This window comes from Ambystoma mexicanum, chromosome 4p (genome assembly GCF_040938575.1).
Source record: "Ambystoma mexicanum isolate Mex_15411 chromosome 4p, UKY_AmexF1_1, whole genome shotgun sequence".
Classification (NCBI taxonomy): domain Eukaryota; kingdom Metazoa; phylum Chordata; class Amphibia; order Caudata; family Ambystomatidae; genus Ambystoma; species Ambystoma mexicanum.
The window spans coordinates 544,938,006-544,958,917 of NC_090927.1; the positions used below are offsets into that span (position 1 = coordinate 544,938,006).

At 44.1% G+C, this 20,912-nt stretch overlaps 1 protein-coding gene across 6 annotated transcripts in view; it reads left to right on the forward strand.

Annotated features, from left to right (window-relative positions):
- The window catches only part of DLGAP2 (DLG associated protein 2), a 2,662,056-nt gene that overhangs the window by 2,125,311 nt on the left and 515,833 nt on the right, over positions 1-20,912 (forward strand). For all 6 annotated transcript variants that reach the window (XM_069606086.1, XM_069606087.1, XM_069606085.1 and 3 more), the window contains one exon: positions 18,130-18,482. In XM_069606086.1, the coding sequence (XP_069462187.1) occupies positions 18,130-18,482 (353 nt within the window). The remainder of the gene's footprint in view (positions 1-18,129; positions 18,483-20,912) is intronic.

Below are 20,912 nucleotides of genomic sequence, written 5' to 3' on the forward strand. Positions count from 1 at the left end.
ACTGCACTCAGTCTACTAGTATGAGACTAGTGGCCTGATTTACAAAACATTTTCCAATGGGGATTTCAAATTAAAAAAAGTGTTTGTAAATCAGGCCCATAGTCAGGCATGTAATGTTAAAAGGTCACATGAAGAATGTGTGTATACACTACTACCTATCGCTAGATGAGCTGATTCCAGGTGTGGGCTCTGGAAGTACATGTTAGAGATGAGTTTACATTTAATGCATGTCTGGTAAACATCACATGTGAAACGGTGCATTACATTATATTTTTGGTTGCGGTGAAATGACAATGTTTGGCAGAGATGATCAGTATTGTAATACTATGTATAGCAGTGTTAGTTGTTGGGTGTAGGGCTATCCGCCATGTCATGGAATGTGTTTGGCCATGTCAACTCGAAGTTGTATCTCTGTACTGTGCTCCAGAGGAAGGAAAGAAAAATTCACAAAATAGATCTCACTATGGACTATTTATAAGTCATAATAGCAAGTCTCTGAAGCTACATGTCATTGAATGGGCTCTATGGGTATCAGCCACTTAAAGGAATCCATGAACAAATCAGGTGAATGCAATGAAAGTAAAGATGAAGACGATATTTATCAATCATTGGGGATTTTTTCATACATGGTGATATCAATTAAACAAACACTTAAATATTAATCACAGTTAAATAATGATTATTATACTGCTATAAGAAACAACAATTCTAAGAAGGAACAGTCAAATATCTTATTTAGTGCAAATGAAGCAATAATGTGAATGTAGTGCTCAGTGACAGCTCCTATAGCCATAAGGAATCCAATATTCTAACAATGAACCAATTTCTTTTATAAGGACAGTGTGAAAACAGATACCTTTCAAAGAGACACAGACTTTGTGGACACCAATTCCAGGTCTAAAGTTAAATTCATAATTTTGAATCATCAAATGCCAAGTATGAATACTCTAAAGCAATGAAACAGTAAATGAATAGAGCTATTTAAGCAGTGAAATGTATTGAAAAAAGGACGCTAGGGAGAAAAAAACATAATTTACTGAAATTTGGTTATAATAAACTGAATCAATTTTTATGTCCCATGTTCATTGTTAACATTTGGGAAATGACAGGTCTTTAGTACCCGTTAATATACTATGTTAAGGTCTCGTTTCAATGATGGAATGTGTTTGACAGCATAAGGAACGAACCTGGCCTGGGACCAGTCAGCAAAAATGGTGATGCAGGACTATAAGGCAAACACGCAGCATATATATTACAGGCCTGCGGTAGTTATGGTTAAGTTGTTCAACCCATAGGAAGAGCACTTTTTGGGCAGCTTATAACTTCGCTCCCACTGGATGAATCCTCTTGAAACTTTGCAATAAAAAGTATGTTGCTCCATCAGATTTATCCTGCAAAGTTTGGTGAGGTCTCGTGCAGGGGGGGGGGGGCAACGTTATAGGGTTGATCCTACAGCCCAAACTACTGGATTGATTTCTACCAAATTTGTGGTCCCGAAAGCGTGCTTTTTCTAAATTTGGTGTAAATCCATCAAGTCGTTTTTTTTAAAAAGGCCAAAAATTAGGTCTAATAAAATGTGTGACATCTGGGACCGGTCCGCGGACTCACTTCCCTGTTCAGTCCACAGACAGACATCTGATTGGCCTAGGGGCTGATGTGATGTCCGCGGTCATCAGTTGTGCCTGCTGAGTGGTCAATAAAAAATGTGAGGTGCGTCAGATTTTTGGAAACACCTGCAATGTTGGATTTGCGGACAGCGGCCGTTGTCCACGGACAGCGCAGTATAATCATATTAAAAAACACAAAATTGCACTTGTCAAACTAATGAAACAATCTCTGAGGATGTGAGTGGTGATGAGCATGGGATGGAATATGGCCTTAAAAAGCCCAAAAAACAAGCATTTTTTTCAACTCCTATATCCACGAAAAGTGCAGTCCTGTGATATTCGCGACATCTGAGATGTTTGGGGACATATATGCCTATTTCTTCATTGCAGGGTGTTAGGCAAGATTGTGTGCAGTACCCTTTGGGAGACTACAGAAACCTCCTGGCAATAGGTAACCCAACCTTCGGTATAAGTCTGTACTACACAGGTTGGTAGTGTGGCTGAGCAGCCAGGCTTATCTCAAGAGGGGTCAATGTGAGCAGTAGGGTTTTCACAGAAATTCACAGTGACAAGTATCCAAATAAACTCTTACACTCAAGGTTTCTTGCTTAAACAATGATTCATTTATTTAACAGTCAATTATATAAACCTTCTTCAGTAGGGAGCAAAACATGTAACACTTTAAAATATACTTCACCACACTCTGTTTCTCTAAATAAGATGACACCCATTGGGGATGGCATACAGACACGTCCTACACCCTCAGGGGGCTTAAATAGCTAGGACATTGTGGACATGGATTTATTACTGGTACATCTAAAGCAATATTGAGTTTGGTGCAAAGGTTAGATAGGGGAATAAAACAAAGGTTAACACATAAGTCATAAAGTGGTAAGTACTCTTTGAACCCTCCAATGCAAAGTAAATTAACCCTTTACTCTGGGAAAGGTAAAAGCACCATGTCAGAGGTAAGAAGAGTCTCGCAGGGAGGCAGGACAGCCAAGTTTAGTTGAGTAAAGTCTAGGGGAGCTGGAGATCTTCTTGCAGGTAAGTAAAAGTTGTGCACAATGTTTTTAGAAAATTTTGTAGAAATGAAATCACTGAAGGGCTACAAGCTGGGAGGCTTGTGAGGGGCAAAGTTGCTTGCAAGCAACTCTGCAAGAGCAATCAAGACATGTCTCAACTGAGAACAAGTAAGGCTACACCACAAGTCTTCTTAACTTTACAGTACCTTTGGATAGAAGAAATGGGTCCAGCTGGCTTCTCTTCCTGTGTAGCTCTGCAGATCCTGTTGTTCCAGGGCCTCAGTCGTGGGGACAAGAGGGAAGACGTCTGGGAACTCGTGCACTACAATTTGAAGGTCGGCGGCAGCAATGGACAAACGTCAATTCAGTGGCATTTCTCGGTTTCAGCTTGTCGTGTCTATAGCAAATAGCACCACTGCGATCTCTGAGATACCACTCTGGACTTTCCTTGCATCTGGGGTCCAGCACTCTGTTGAGGTGGCTCAGTCTTGGTCAGACCTGCTTCAAGGGTGTCCGGGGGATCTTCCTGGAGCTCGGGTCTGACTTAAAAGAGATGCTCTCAGTCTGGTGTTCCTCTCGCTGGCACTTCGGTTCCTACAGCAGCAATAGAAGTACAGCCAGCTCCTGAGAGGCTGTCCAGATGAGGTCTCTTTGGGGTTGACTGGTCTCACCAACCCAAGGGGAGAAGTCTGTATCCACTGGTATGGGCCAAAATCTATGGTTGGTAGCCTGTTAGTGTTTTAAAATATGTAGTGCACATGGGTGAAAGTTGTGACCACTGTCCATAACTGAAGGCCACAACTAGTACCCATTCATGTGTTAAAATATATTTGGTCATGCACACTGACCATGGTTGAAGGCCATGCTTAATGCCAGGTACTGTTGTAATGTAATTAGTTATGTCATCAGTGATGTCATCTGTGATGTCATCATTGTGGCCATAGGCTGCGTAACAGGGGGTGCAAAGTTAAGGTGGCTTTAGCTGAATTTCAGGGGTTTTGTTCCGTTAAGTTCTCACCTTAACATTCCTGCAACTAAAGTTTTTCCTTCAATATGTATTGTTTTGTTTTCTCTGTCCACCGTTTGAAGTATTAAAGGCCCAATGATCGAGATCCCCTTTTTTTGTCTGGTGATTCTCTTTCCACATGGAAGGGAGTGTCGCCTTGAAGCTGTAATCAGCTTTTTTCTTTGACTTTGAAATATATATATATATATAATTGAGGACTGACATTGAAAATTGGGGGGGAGTTGGATCCTGGCTGGCTCTACACTACCAATACCAGAATTCCCTGCTGCTACAGACTGGTACTTCTCAGAGGGATTCAACCCTGTACACCTGAATCCAATCAGCCTCCTGATTGACCCTATGGCAACTGATGACAATTGAGGGATATGCTATTACATTAGGCAGTACTTCATATATTATTGATGTACGTTACATGTTAAGCAGTTAATTACCATATGGGCATATTTGGTAGAGAAATGTTTGGTCATAGAATTGCCAAAAAGAATGTGTTAACTTAGATGTCTTTCTAACTGTACCATACCAATCCATGTATGTTCAGGAGACTGTTCACTGATGTTTGCTGGGTGGAAAGTGCTATATGAAAATAATAGTTTCTTTAATATTTCATGACAATTAAATAAAGGAAAAAGTCTAATTTGTTCATTGTATAATATTCTACAATAGGTTTATGCTGTACGTACATAAATTAGGTGCCTTAACTGCATGTCACGTAATGCAACACGATTATGCAATTTATTTGGAAAGAGGTACCCCAAACTGGGCCATACATTACATGCCTTAAGTACATGTGAGATCATGAAACAAGGTATATGCAACTTATTTTAGAAAGGGTACTGCACTGTGAGCCCTGCGACCTGCATTGAACTGAATATCAGGCCACGCCCCTGGTTCCATGTGAATTGAGCTGATTGTGGACCACTCGATGCACTTCCAACTCCTCCTATCAGTACTTCCTATGTGAGGTCCTTGTAGAGGCTCCAGTACTCCTGCACACACCTCCTCATCATCCCCTGCACCATCCGCCAGCTTCCATCACTGCCCTCCGCTCACCATGGCAACTCTAATGAAATGGTGGAGCCACAGCCTCCTACCTCTTGCACCATGCGACCTTCTACAGGGGACGTGGCTTCCCTGAAAATTATTGGACCCTGCCCCACAAAGACCTCCCTGTCTTCTGCTTGAGTCACATAATCCACTTATTGATGTGTTTAATTAAAACTCAGTGTTTAGAGATACACGCCTTCCATTTAAGAGCGTACTCATAGAGCTGAGGAAATCATGCTTTGGGTTAAACACTTCTCTGGTGGTGACCTTTTAACAGAAGCATGTTTGCCCTTTTTTGTAAGCTTTCGTAGCAGCCACCGCAGAAGTGATGAAAACCTACCCAGTACCACTCTCCCAATTATACATTAAGGCACAATTTTCCGAAGATATGTCAGAAAAAAGCTTGAGCAATTACAGGCAGACAAATTGTGACAGATGGGAGAGTTCTAAACTTTAGAGGCCAGGGGCCAGATTACATAAACTTTGCACTGATGCAAATGCAAAATTGCACAGTATTAACACTAGGCTAATGTTTTCCCTACTTTTAAAAACTCTGCCTCATATTCGAAAACCATTGCACCATAAAGTGTGCAGTTTAGCATATTTTAACCACCTGAGCAAAAATTGCCCTAGTGCAAAAAGATTCATTTTCGTTGCATTTTTTCACCAGGGCAAAATGTGCCTTCGTGTTAATACCATTCTGTATTAGCACGAGGGCAAACTTTGCCTTGGTGCAACAATGCAGTGAAAACGTGTCTTTTTTGCACTAGGGCAACTTGTGCCCTGGTGCTTATAAAATCCCAAACTGCGCTTGCCACAGTGCAATGGTTTTCGAATATGTCCCAGTGTTTTTAAAAATAGGGCAAAGTTTGCACTAGTGCTAATACCGTTCACGTTTGCACTTGCACCAGTGCAACGTTTCTGTAATCTGACCTCAGGTCTGCATGGGCCCATCAGACAATTGTATTCCCAATGGAAACGCTTACTGCATAAACATATTTGATATTTCACTAAAGCAGAACATGCATGATACAGTGTGCAATAACCCCAGTTTGTAAACATGCCAACATAATTTTTGTTCTAGAAAGAAGTTATAACTCCATTATGAATTATTCTGGGAGTAGATCCATGTACACGAGTATCATGACAAGAAATGTCAGCCAGTTATTTTCCGCACTGCTATGTCCATTTCCACCTGACCTCAGTTCCATCAGTGTCATTAGTGCAATACTAGTTCACGCTTTTGCAGTTGAACACAATGCCATGCAGGCCTGACCCAAGGATAGTGCCATGCCAGTTTCAACAATGCCATTCCATTTTTGCTGTAATGCGCCCCAGAACCGGCCATCCCCTGCCCCTTCACAGTGCCTGCTGCCCACCAACTCCCAGGGACACCATCACCTTACACATTCCAAAACTGCCAGCGACGGTGCGAAATGCAGCTGGCAGGCTCATCCATGGGTTGGGAAAAGGCCCCACTTCAGTTACCGGAGACGCCTTCATTGGCTCCAAGTGCATTTCATGTTTAAAATCGACTACACTAAATGTTCCCAGAGAAACCAGCTACATATTCCAACTGAAGCCTGCAGTCATCCCACCATATCCATTGTCCATGCACTCAACTTTAGGTCTGTGACTCCCAGTGACTACTGCTATTACTTATTCTTGCATATGAACATGCACTTTTGTTCCTAGCAATCACAATGTCCTTCATAAACGACAGTGCCTCAAAGCGGGAAGGATCTGCCAGGAGGCGCTACATACAAAGGAGATGATGATATAGTATACATTTGCTTGTGTGACTTTGAAAAGACACCCAGTGCCTCCTTTTTGCCTTTTTGTATTCATTGGACAACTTTCTGATGGAGGCAACTTTCAATATCCCTGATATCAATGGTTTATATTCTAAAATCTCACCATGATGTTGAGTATAGATTTTTCAACCAACTTCCTTTTGAATTGCTAATTCTTAAATCAAAGGCACAGCACTTCCTCCATTAGACACTCAGCATGCTGCCCTCATAACGATCCTTCACATACACACCCCCACACAGACAGAAATAACCCAACTACTTCTGCTTTATGTTAATAGTATTGCATCTTCTTATTTTGCTTAAGAGGCTCTTGTTGTACGGTTGGCAAAGCCAAAAGAAAATAAACCAATTGCTATGGAAACCCATCCCCAGGCGAGAGGCGAAGATGTACATTCTTGCTCAATGTTTTCAAAAGGATTTCATTTTACACGAATGTTATCGTAGCCATGCTAGTTTGTGAGGATCTCTGTTCCCATTATGACTTGACCATCTTTCCATATGAGTGTTACTACATGACAGCATCTTGGACCTTCAGATTAGTGTGTTGGCACATTGCAGCCATGCACTCACACCATCAGACAGGGACAAGCAGTTCTCTGCCTATCATCCTTCTAGCTTTACTTCATAACTGAACGTGTATGCTTCAAATGATATTCAGTGTCTATTTAACAGGATTTGCCTGACACCTTTAGTCACATCATCTAATGTCCTACAATTTCTCATTACCTAAAGCAAAGGCAACTTGCTCAAAAGCCCTTTGAGAAATATTTTGAGGCAGCCCTGACTCAGTGTCAACATCTTGATGTGTGTAGTCCTGCGTAGCAGGTAGTACACTTGATGTCAAGGCGAGTCACCAAAGCTGTCCTCTCTAGGAGCGATGGGCACAGAGAGGGATTGGCATCCACACATTAGCTGGGAAGAGCACAAAAAAAATCATTGCAGGGTGTCTCCATCAAAGCTTGTGTGGTTCTCTCACTACAGTGTCTGGCAGTGTGAGTGTGCTTGCCTACTCTGTAAGTACAGATCATCCTGGGAAACAGTTCCTTAGCACTTCGGCTACTACTTCACCTAACCTGCCTCTCCCGACTAATGCAAGCCTTCCCTGCTGCACATGTCCCTCACCCCGTCACCCTTATCCTAGCACTTCCTCAACCTCCCCATTTCCAATGTTTCTCTGTATTATCCTCATATTGTCCTCATCCCTGGTGGACTGTTTCCAACTCCTCCGGCATCACCTGGGCTTCAATTCACATTCCCTCACCCCATTGTAAAGCACGCCTGTCCTCTGCTCTGTATTCAAGTTATTTCTGTAAGCTTTTTTGTGCCAAAAATGCATTAATTCTCTCTGTGATTTCTGTAAATAAATAAAATAAATAAACTAAGAGATGAGCAGACCCATGGTGGGGACTGTTGCTGGTCAGGACTCCTGCATGGGAAAGAATATTCTTGAGTATGAAACAGTGTTACTGTAAGATAGAACAGTGGGTTGAGTGCTTTCAGTTGGGAACTGTGTGTGATATGCAGATCACAGCTTTGACTCCCCGCAAGGCCAACTCAGCTTTTTATCCTTCTGAGGTTGAAAAATGAGTACCAACTTTGGTTGGGTGATAATTGTATGTAAATAGGTTGTTTGTACAGCGCTTTGGCGAAAGCGCCATATAAATAACAAATCATTATCATTATATGCATGCATTGCAGGAAGAAAATCAAATATGGGCTGCAAAAGAAAACTCCTCTAACTATGGTAGTGTTAAAACAAATTAAGTGTGCATTGTGTTACCTATAGGAAGGAACACATAAAAAAAGCTACTAAATTCAAGGAAGTAAATATGATCGAGGAAAGTAGTGTGACAATGGAGAGTCTGTTCTACCAGTCAGTTCCTGTACAAACCAACAATCCCAACGTTCAATATTTTGAATCTCATTTGCGCACCAGGATGCCGATACCCAAAGAGGTATACAGGTGAGCTCAAAGTACAAAGACGATTACAGAGGACGAGTGCAATGGCGAATGGTGATCAGGAATGATGACAGGGTGGACTGGTGCTGCAATAGTCTATGTTATGGTGGGATTCTGCTGGCAGCAGTAACTGCATAACCTGCTGTGTCATTTGAACGAGATTAAACCCTGCACACACAAGGTAATAATGAAGAACTTCCAAGCATTGAGCTATGATATGGAAAAGAGTTGGGTTGAGTTTGGCTAATGGTAACTGATTTAAAGTGTGAGTGTACAGTAGGCCATTTCATATATGCCACACATGTAATGTAATGGGCATCTGTATCGCGCCTTTCACCATTGGTATGTCTCAACACGCTGTAGGTTGAATGCCCTTGGGGACCGAATTCCAAGTATGGGACATGTGTCGGTGAGTTACAGAATGCGTGTGTGCATTTTAGCCAATAAGAAGGTAGTTGGGGTGGCCAGGTCCATGTAAGTCACCCATGTTGAGCAGGCATGCGGGTGGGTGCAGAGAGGTAGTCTGAAGAGTATGCGCATAAGATATTATGTGTGCAGCTAGACTGAATTTTACTGTGGGGGTTAGTCGCATTCTAAAGACAGGGGTGTTGTGCCAAGTGTGAGAGGTTGGAGACACATTATGTGTGCAGCTAGACTGAATTTTATAGTGGTGATAGTCGCATTCTAAAGACAGGGGTGTTGTGCCAAGTGTGAGAGGTTGGAGACACATTATGTGTGCAGCTAGATCACATTTTATAGTGGTGATAGCCACATTCTAGAGACAGAGGGGTTGTGCAGAGCATGAGAAGCATTATGTGTGCAGCTAGACCGAATTTTAACATGAGGGATAGCTGCATTCTAATGACTGAGGTGTTGTGCAGAGTGTCGTTGCATTGCACATGTAGTGGAAGGTGCAGAGAGGTGGTCTCAGGCAGGCTAGCCATACATTTCATCAAAATGCAAGACCTTGCTGTTCTTCAAATTCTTCTAAGTGCAACACATTAGCCACCCCAAAATCCATATAAGTGCAAGACATTGCCCACCATCAAAATCCATGCAAACGCAACACATTTCTCTCCTTCGAAACCATCCAAGTGCAACACATTGCTCACCCTCAAAATCTCTCTAGGTAGGACACATTGCCCACCCTCAGATCCATTTAAGTGCAACACATTGCCCACCCTTAGAGCTCACTTAAGAGCAATACTTTCCCCATCCTCAAAGTCCATTTAAGCGCATCATATTACCCACCCTCTAAATCCATCTAAGCTCAACACATTGTCCACCCTCAAAATCCATCTAAGTGCAATACATTGCCTGCCCTCTTAAATCCATCTAAGACACTCCTCCAAGTGATGTATTCTAGCCATTGCCAACCGATTCTTCCAGTGCTAAGGCAAAGGTCACCCTCAACTTTCTCCAGGTGCAATGCCTTGGCCACTGAGCCTATATTCCCTCTGAGCTCCATCCAAATAGGCTAACTAGATAATGGAACAATGTCAATCAGCAAATGCCACAACACTACTCAGTAGTAATTCCTTGAAGTCCTCCACCAGTCCAAACCCATGGAGCAATGCATTGTTGGTATGCATATTAGCTCAAAACTATTTGCTGCAGCAGACTGCGTGCATTTGAGCTGATTTGCATACCCACAATACACTACTCAGTGGCTCTGAACTGGAGATGAACCTTCAAGGATGGCTTCTGGGTAGTGCTATGCCATATGGCTTAGATGAAATTGCTTATTCTGCACCTACATTTCAGTTAGAAGGGTTTTTTCGTGCGTTGTCAACTGACCATATCATTGACATTTGCTAAATGCCATGACTAGTCTGTTTTAGATGACATACTTCAGAAATAGGAGCAAGATGACCAAATAATTAGAGGTTTACTAATAAAATGTTTTTTTTGACCTGGACTTTGCAATCCTATAGTTTACCTACAAAAGGACTGTGAAGGGGAAAATGGCAGGAGCCAAAAGATCCGAAATCAATGCTGCTTCCTGACAGAAAGAAAACAACTTGAAAGTCTTTTCAAATAAAGAAAGTCTAGATTGTCTTTATGCCCCTGGCAACCATGACAAAAAAGGTTATCAAGGTGATAGTCACATCATCCTAACTCCTTGAGCAGATGTCCAATTCCTGCAAGGAATTCCCTTTAGGCAACTAGACCTCTCCTTGTGATGTGCAAGTGAACAACATAGTCTAACAACCCCTGAAGGGAGATGCAACCCTGCACACTGACAATCCCTGCATTTCAATAGGCACTGAAGATGAAGGCTGAACACAGTCTCAAGGTGTTTACTATGCCAGGCATCCCACCACATGTGAAGAACCCTCAATCCCCATTGAGCCATTCTCCAAGCAAGAAGATTAGAGGAAACCAGCCCTGAAAGAAGGACCAACGCAGCTGCAGCTCCTCTTATGTGGGTCCCCTCAGAATGAGCACAGAGGGCTTCTCTGAGAGCGTATGTGTCCCCTGTCGCCTATGAGTGACTGATATGCAATCCAATCACACAGGAGAAGAGAAGTGTCGACCAATCAAAGTTGTACTTGCTTCCACTTACTTGTGTGTCACTCTTGTCAGGGCCCAGCTCAAGTTTCATTTTAACATCTACAAAAACCTATCCCAATGTCTGGGATGTTTGTGTGACCTTTAGCACCACACTTTTTTATTGGCATGTATTGTGGCTATTCTGATTAAAGCTTGCTCAACAGTAGGCGTTATATTGTTTGTGCGGATATTGGTTTTGTGCTCTGTAAGTCCGTCATTCAATTGTCTCTTGGTTTGATCAACATAGTGTTTCCTGCACAGGCCCTTAATTATTTAATTGACGTGGTCTTTCAGACATGTATAGTAAGCTTGTAGAGCAATAGTTTTCTTGTTAGCGGATGAATGATACTGCTCAGTCAGATAATGTTACTCCAGTACTCATACAAAAAAGCCCACGTTTTTATTTTCCAAAGCTCTGATGGAAGCGTGTTCCAGCCTCAAGGGTCCAAAGAGATTGATGCCCAGACAAGATGTCCATTTAAAAAAAAAAGGGTCATGAGGACAAGACTCTGCTTGACTGACGCGCAAGATACTGGAATGGAGGTTGCCAAGCTTTGCAAAAGGCTCCATGGATTACACATATAGACAATTACACATATCCACATATAGTCTGTTGAGCACCAAATACAATTATGCAACACTGGAGGGATTTGGTCTGGGCGTTGTTTTGACAAATTGTGTAGCATGAGTCTCGACCAATTTACACTTATGCACTTTGCAGAAACACGTCACAATAAATCAGTGGGTAAATAACACCTCTGTGCTTTGAAATTGCAAATATAACACCATACTGGGAGCTCTATGAGTCCAGCACACCAGCAGGCCCACCTGGCAGGGAGAGAGTTCTTGTTGCAGTCTTCCCACTTGGTTGCACATTATTGTTTTGAGAGCTAAAGCTAGGAAAGGGTCAGGGAGAAGGAGTTTGGAATGGAAAGAGAGGTCTTAAGAGAAGATCCAAAAGTCCTAGGCAAGCAGAGCATGCTTCGATTGGTATATTTATTTTAAGGATTTTGGAAAATTCTGCTTGGATATTTAATCAAGCCACTGTAAAAAGGATATGTATACAATCAACTTAAATGGCCTCTTTCCAGAGACTCTGACAGTTGAAGACCCCCTGAAAAGTAATGGCAAATGCCACACTTACCTGCCACCTTTGCCTACCCCCTTCACTCGATCGTCTGAGGTTTGACCGGCTTCTGCCAGCAATCAATGGCCGGTTCCAAACCAGTCCCCAACAACGCCCACCCCCCTTCCAACCAATGAAAATTAGCCCACAATCAAAACATTGCAATGTGTTCCTTGCATGATAGGCTGTTTCAGTAGTACCCAAAGGGAATTATTTTGGTAAAATATGTTGCAAATAGTGCTTTTATACAATATTTGTTCAGTTGCATTAGTCATAACTACCAGCTGCACATTAAGTAACTCCTCAGACTGGCCCACTTTGCCCAGATAACTGGTCCACTATGATGGAAAAAAACTGGGCCACCTTAGAAATCTGGGACGTTACTTCAAGCATTGCCCTATGTCCTATAGGCCAGTCTGACCATACTTTCCTTCTTTCTCTTTCTATACACTTGTCCCATCTGTCTTGCTTTCTTTCTCTGTGTTCGCTTCTTCTAGTTCACTAAATCTTCAAAAGAGTTTTAGAGGTTTGACACCATCAGGGACTTGACCCTGTCAGGAAAGTCAGGGATGGCCCCCGCTTGGGGCAGGAGCCATAATAGGATGTACGCGAGCAAGCCCTCCCTCAGAGGTGGGAAGGGAGCATTGTGGAGGTGGTCCCATTCCTTGACCTCTCCTCCCGTGCCAAGTGTGTTAATGCTGCTGTCACTTTCATTCACCCAATGCTTCCCAGTACATTTTCTTGCCACAGTTCTCTCTTTTATGTTTCAGGACAACCACTCCCTCAATGCACCTGGGAGCACTCAATAACACCCAGACTGGAACCAACGTAATGGAGTCGAGAACAAGAATGGAATGGACTTAAATTTCTCTGGTCAGACAGAGATAAAACACCAAACCCCTAACGTACCAACCCGTTGTGGACCCCAGACAATTGGTGGGGAGGTAGAAAGTTATCTGGGACTGGGAATAGATTGCAGGGCAACAGGCTACACACAGAGATCCTACCAAACAGTATTTGAAAGAAATCTCACCAGCTCAGGAAGGAAGTCACTAGGAAATTGAACAGCCTGATCACCTGACTGCTACAATGCCATATGACACTGCAAACAAAAGCATGCTGGAAAAGGGGTGGGGGCTTAGAGGTTTTTTAAAGCTTTTCACCCATGTAAACCAGCCCCTCGGTAAAAGCCAGGTATGGATTGGTCCCTAGGGTCAGGCAAGCGCTAGAGCCACTGAAGTGGGGATAAAGATTAGACACCAGAAACTGTGATGAATCTGGAGGTTTCGTCCCTTCTTCCTTGTGGGGAGCCACCCCCTTTTCAGGTTAGGGGGTTGGGCTTGCTAAGCAAAACCCTGCCTAGGGGTTTGTGAAAGCATGACCTCACTGGGAGTGACTCCCTACCTGGGGACAGGGACTCCCATTCCAGTAATGAACTCCCTACAACTGAGACAATGCGCTGCATTACGAGGTTGCCGGTGGGCCGCCGGTAGTACCGGCGGCCCACCGGCAACCTCGGCTTACCATTTCTGCCGCCTGATATTCCGGTAATGCCAGGATATTACGGGCAGTGGCAGAACAGTAAGTTCCCATTCCAATGGAGTGCTACTCCATGGGAATGGGAACCAATGAAGCAGCTGCACCTTTGTTAATGATGCCAGTGCTTCAGTAAATTATATGCCGGTAGAGGCCTGAACTACCGGCAGGTCAGGCCTGGCAGTGGTTCACAGCCCTTCACTGGCAGTGACAGAGTGAGCCATTCCAGAAAAGGTGGCGGTAACATTGCTGCGGTAATGACCTCCATTGTCTGCATTTACGGGAATACCAGAAGTGGATCTGGCTGTCAGCTGTAGAACTCCAAATTTCCCTCTTGAATTGAAGAGGAGAATCGATATGCAGAGGTGCACCTCCGACCTATGGACATCATCAGGAGCCACGCTGCTGAGTGGAACCGGCTGTGGCGCTGAGAAGGGCCTGGAAGGAGGACTGAGGGAGATCAGTGGAGTAACCAGGAAAGAAACCTGAGAGAATGAGGAACATAACTGATGAGGCACAGGGCTGCGTCAAGCCAACCCTGAGTGAAGGTGTGACCATGCGAAGGAGGTGGTGTGCAGGAATGAGTCCTATGTTCACTACTCAGAACATGGGAGAGAGCAACATAGCGGCATACAAAGAAACACCCCGCTTGTCTTCAGGAGAGGACACCCAGGAGCTGGGGAGAACACCAGCAACACTGAGTCAAAGCCATCTCGCTGGAGTGGGACCTGCAATGCAGAAGGTATGTGGGTTGCTTGCAGAAGAAGGGGACACAGAGACAAAACTGTAAGAATGGGAGAAGGAACAAAGCATCTTGATCCCTACGAGGTCTAGAGAGGGAGATGGACATACATTCTATGAGTGGCTATGGGAACCCTACAGTCCAAGTGCACCAAATGGCTCAAAGCCACACACCAAACCCAAGAGAAAGATAAATTAGGAGGGGATACACATACCCCTATGAATCAAGTTAGACATTAGGAACAAGGGAACCAAGAGTGCCAGGAGGGCCCTGTAAAACAAGTAAGGAATCATCCCAAGAGGAAATCAGAATCAAGGAAGACTGGAATCTCATGGGGAGAGACACGCATAGTTGGTGAAGGAAGATTAGAAAGATCTCCCTTCATATATGACCACTAAGAGAATTGACCTTTTTGGAACTTGAGAGTTACTGTTATATACTTGCAAAGAAAACTTTTCTTTATTTGGAAATTTGATAAGATTGACAGGAACTGATGAATTCTGGTGACCTGCTTCCATTAAATCTTTGTGGTAGGAGAGATTCCTGGGAACACTGGGAGACAGCAGAGTGAAGAACACTGAAGGCAACCTATAGTTCCTGTTTTCCCTTTTTGGTTGTGTTTGTAAGTGGTAGGGCCAGTTTAGAGGTTAGGATTTGGACAAAGGACAAGCTTTATTAATTTGACTAATATTGCCAAGTACCCTTAGTTGAGTTTAGAAGGTAAGGACCTTCCCTATTAGCAACAGGGTCATGAAGGCATTTTCTCTAATTTAAATAAAACTCTAGTAAAAGCCTGTCTCCTGGTCTGAGTCCTTCTTCCGGTATGCCACAAAACACACAGTATATAAGAGGACTGAATGAAAGGCAGAGTGTAGATTGTGGGGGTGAGGTAAGGAGGTGTGGCGGTGGCTCGAGAGACCAAGCAGAGGATGGACAGAAGAGCGGACTGCTGAAGAGTGTGTGGCAGAGTTGGAGCAGAGTGCATGTGAGATATTTGTGAGAGAGAGTGGTATCAGTTATTTCTAGTGGAGTGTGAGAAAGGGGTGGTGTAATAGGTAAGCGAGAAAGAGAGAGGGGACATGAAGACGGTGATTAGCGAGAGAGTGGGAGTGAGCGAGAGAGTGTATGGTTAGAAAGGGTGGAGAAAGGCAGTAGTGGGAGCAGAGGAAACAGAAAGGGGTGCAGTTAGAAGAGATAGTTGGAGAAAGTGTGGTAAAACTAGGTCAAAGAGACATAGATAGGGGATTGTGTGTAGGTGAGGAGAGAAGTGTGAAGACGAGAGGGGTAAGGAGAAAGGTGAGGAGAGCAGTCAGAAGAGGGTGTGGAGAATTATAAGGAGAGAGGAGGAGGGGGAAAAGAAGAGAGAGTGTGAGCATCGAAGGGACAGAAGACGGAGGTAGTGTTAATAAAATGTGGGGAAGTGAGACAGGACAGTACCATAAGAGAGAGAGAGAGAGTAGAATCAAGGGAATAGTAAAATCAGGGAGAGGTGAGAAAGTGTGTAACTGATGGAGAGGCTGGACCAGAGTGTTTGACAATGGCACCCCCCAAAACCATCAGTTCCTATTAAGAAATGCAGATGACAATGTTAGTTCAGGGCACCTTTGAGTAATCCCCAGAGGGAGCTAGATGGATAAGACATTTTTCCTTTAGGAACCCTTCCCCGATAGCTAACATTAGATAGTAGGTGTTACCGATCACTAGTTGTCAAACCTTTGATGCCCCCATTAGGACGGGTAGAGCCCACTGAAGACAAGTTAGGGAAGCCCGTTAGTGGACCCTGCCTACGTTCTAACCTATGCTCTGTCCTGAATTAAAACTCAAGTTTTTTCCTATTCATTTGTGACATCTATGGTGCTTTATCACTGATCTCTTGTAAATACTCATTTATAAAGCATGGCTTAGAGTGTATGTGCCCTTGTTTATAAAAAAACGTTATGTGCAAATACTGGAAACAAATACCCATGGGACCAGGAACAATTTGAACTACAAAACAGACACACGGTTTCCTTCCGAGGTCAATCGTTCCGAAAATAAACCAAAAAGAAGGTTCAACAGTCGGCAAACGTCCTGTATTGACGCCTTTCAATGCAAGTGTATTCCTCTTCATCCAATCCCCAAGCTTTACCTCCAAGTGAAGCTGAGGGCCCTCTATATACCTGCATAGTTACTGAGACAGTTTCAGATGTTAGTTTAACTTACTAGCATGCCATGCAGGAAACTTAGCAGTAAGTCAGAAAACAATTCATAAATTAATCTGTGGATTGTTGTATGTCTAACAAATCTAGTGAGAGTTTTGTCATGCTGCATTACTTGACTTTTGCTGGAACAGCATATTTTCCTGTGCGGCCTTGGACTGTGGGAGGGAGAATGTACATGTTTTACTTTTCACCCACTGTCAGTGATCCCTTGTGATTATCCCCTCCACCCTTTATCCCTGATCATGAATCCAATCAAAAAGTCCAAAAGCAGTCAGCTTGTCACATGAGATATGGTTCTTAAAATATACAGGTTTTGGGCCCCGATTCATGGAAAAGTGTGCAGAAATACCACAAAGCCTGTGCACAGAGAACACCTCTGTGTGAAAAAAATGTCCTGCACGCTCTGCGTCTTCATGGAATTGTTCATGCAAAGTAACTGTATACAAAAGTCACGGCCTGAACGCCCTTGACACAACCCACGCAAAGCAAAAACATCCTGAGCAGCTACCTTTGCGTGCTCCCGGGCGTGAATACATGCACCCTCAAAACAGTGTGTGGGGTCCCCGTAAACAGGCCTGCATCTCGGAGACCCTGTGTGAGGTCCCCCGTAACTGTTACCGGCCCCCCGACAACATGCGTATGATTAATCATAACTCGGGTAAACTTGTAAAATCTGCATGCAAACTCCGATAAACCGTTCCTGCACCCCGTTAGACTGCATATGCACACTCCTTAGTCAGATTGGAACACATGCTGCATACATGCACCCCTAAATCTGACACCCGATCTTACCTCTGCACGGTATATCCTATGTCCAAGTGTCATTATGCCTGCCTTCGTCTGGCGGATAGTATGAAGGCTTTGTGTGGCCATTTCCATGCCAAGAGGTTGCACGGTCAGATCCGGATCATTCTGCCCAATAGTGGGCATGCAATGGACCGCATGCTGTCCCTCGTAATGCCCACATTTTCCCTTGTTCCTCATTTTCCAAATTCTGCCCACTTCCCTACCCTCTGCAAAAGCCACGCCCACGCTCTGCGTGTGTCTCGCGCAAGGGACTTGCCCACTCGCAGAGGCGTGCCGAGCCTGTGCAAAGTCCCTGCAAAGTAGGAAAAAGTGGCACGCAGTCGATTCCATGACTCGACAAATGGGATTTTGCATGCAGTTTGACCCACAAAGTCCCGATTTTCCATGCAGATAATTCCATGAATCAGGTTCTTAATGTTTATCTTTTGAACAAACAGCATAAAAATAACTATGAAATGTAAAGCAGCCTAAGTTTCTGAATGTGACCAATAGGTATCCTACCCGCACAGTTACCAAGATACAAATATAGCATTATAGCACACCTCTGAGGCAGTGATGACCTGTAAAGATGGGGCGGGAATTAACAGTCAGAATACCTGAGATGGACTATAATGTTGTTAGTGCACTCCATCCGTGTGTGTGTGTGTGTGAAGTAAATATATCTTTTCTTTTTATTTCCCTTTACAGCAGTAACTTATACAAGTTACAAAAAAACACCACCTCCGGTCCCTCCGCGCACAACGTCGAAGCCACTGATCTCAGTGACGGCACAGAGCAGCACAGAGTCCACTCAGGATGCTTACCACGACAGCAGGACTCAGAGGATTTCCCCGTGGCCCCATGATGGGCGAGGACTGTACAACTCGACAGATAGCCTGGACAGTAACAAAGCAATGAACCTGGCCCTGGAGACTGCGGCGGCGCAGCGGCATGCATCTGAGAGCCAGAGCAGCTCAGTTCGCAGCACCAGCGACAAGGCAGTTTTGGCGACAAGGACAGAGGAATTCCTGAAGAAGCGGCGTTCCTCCATAGGGATACAGGTAACCTATTAACATCTGCTCTGCTCTATGCTGCTTGTCTCTGCTCTTGTAAACAGAGTAGGAGGAGTCAGAGATCTTATTATATGACAAGCTGCCCCCATGTGGTTCCTAGTAAGTGAAATTCACATAAAAACCTTGCTGCAAGGTGCCTCTGTTCATGATTGCCTGTACATAACACATAATAGTTGGTAAGTTGAACAGGTAAAAGTCTTCTATTGTTTGCGTCTGTACGCCGCACCTCCTAAAGGCCTAAGTTTGAAGGGCTATAAGGCCGCCTCCAGTAGGTAGGTCTGGAGGGGGCACGGCCTAGAGAGGATGTAGAAGAGTGAACTGGAACTCAGCAATTAAGTGGGGTCAAGGGGCGGGGGAAGAGGGAAAGGGGTGGGTTCCATGCAGTGGGGGTGGGTGTCCCCAAAATGGAACCTGGCAAGGATACGTCACAAAAGCCTGACCTAGCAGAGTCAGCCTTTCTGGCCTGGAATCTCCAAGGTGAGCCTTTTCTCAGCAGCCTTCAGACCCCGACACTTCCTCTATATCTAGGGTACGTGTTACTCTCTGGTTCATTTCCTGCTCTTTGCTTCTTTCCTGGTCTTTGTGGGACGGATGTACTAAGGAATGGCTTATACATGCAATCTATGCCAAGCGTATGTCAAATCTATGTGTAGTGATAAATTGTGACTGGTCATGGTATTCACAAAAAACATGTTCAACGTGAGAACGTGTGTGTTTTTAAAGAATATACTCTTATTGCTGAAAACCTGAAAAGTGTAGGCAGCACAGGCAGTAAAAAAAGAATGAAGCGTAGAAAAATGGAATATGAAAATTACAAAGTTTTAATTCCTTTTTCATCTTGGCAGAAAATATGTATTTCCCTGAGTAGTGTCATGCGTGTCCTACGGATCTGATGACAATTTCACTGCAAGCGGAGCACTTTTGATCACAATTTACACCTACAGCTCTGTGGTGTGCATTAGGTTCGCAGAAAGTGTGGGGGAAGTTTATGATGACCCATGTAAGGTGAGAGTTATAAGAATTGCTGGGTGTTCACAAGCACTAGCGTTGCCGTCCACTAACCATCCCTCACAGACACACACCTTGGAACTTTAGGTTTCCTGGATTTGGTGGCAAATTCCATGTGCAGTGTACACATGTCTGTGCAGTTCAGGCACTCTACGTTAGGATTGTGTATTGGTGAGTCCCCTTTTTTAATCAGTGGTAACAAGTTATGATGTTTTTCAGGCCTACATCACACGAATGCCTGGAAAAATGCTGTGCCCCTTTCTCGCTATCTCTCTGTTTTGTATATGCTCACCCTGCACACTGGCATCAATGTGAGCTATGAAGGGCCTCTAAAATGCAGCCTATAAGAATGTAAAGCCCTAGTCATGTGCTTTGGGGATTTCATCAGTAGCATACAATATGCTTAGTTAAGGGTTTACTCGACCAAAACAAAGGAAATTCAAGTATTTATTTATATTAATTTTCTTTCAGGATGTTTGCACAGCATCAACCTCACTCATCTACAGATATATTTGATAAATTACGTGAGAATTATGAGTGTGCTCACTTTGATAAGTACATGGTTCCTAATTTAGCAGTGTTCACATGGGTCCCGCCAGTAAGTTACAAATCGTGCACTATTCATTAATCTTCTGCACAGAGATGGGGTTGGTTCGTAAAGTCGGCATCTAAAATGAGCATGCCCCTGCCAAACCAATCTTTCAGCCCCACTTGCGCCTATCCAATGAGACCTCTTCTACAGCTTTGCACACTTACTGATTGCTACAAGGCATAGCTAGCAAGCAAAATCCCCCACAACCTTCTGTATGGCAGTCGTGCAGTTGGGTTTGGGGTGAAAGGCTTCTTGTTGACCAGCCCACTAGCTGACCCAGTTCATGGGCCTGACTCCAGAGCACAGAGTTGAGGAAGCACACCTATAATGGACTGTCAGTCCATGTGCAGTAATACTGGCAGGGGGTGCTCTGGGTCACACAATTCTCAATAAAAGATGGTTGACTCCCAAGGTGTCCAACCTTTGCTCTGGTCTCATCAGGCTTTGTTCCAGGTCACCAGCCATGTTGTAGGCATCTCGTCCTTCTCGTATGGGACTAAAACAGATTGGGTATCAGTGATGTTGTCCTCAGAGAAATGCTCCTCCTATTGGGGTGCTTAATTAGTACCAAGCAGCAGTTATTTCTCTATGGGTCCCTTTTCTGCTACAGTGCTATCCACATCGTAGGACTCCTTAGGAGGCGCATGGTCTGGTGACTGGTCCATTCTGCTTGCTGAGGCTGCAAGGTCCCAGGCAATAAATCAGAGTATTGGGGAGCTGTCAAGCATGAAGGCTGTACACTCTGTAGATCTGAACTGTCGCTCCCTCACAGTCAGTGGCTGTGCACCTTCACAATCACTCAGTGTAGAAAACATTTA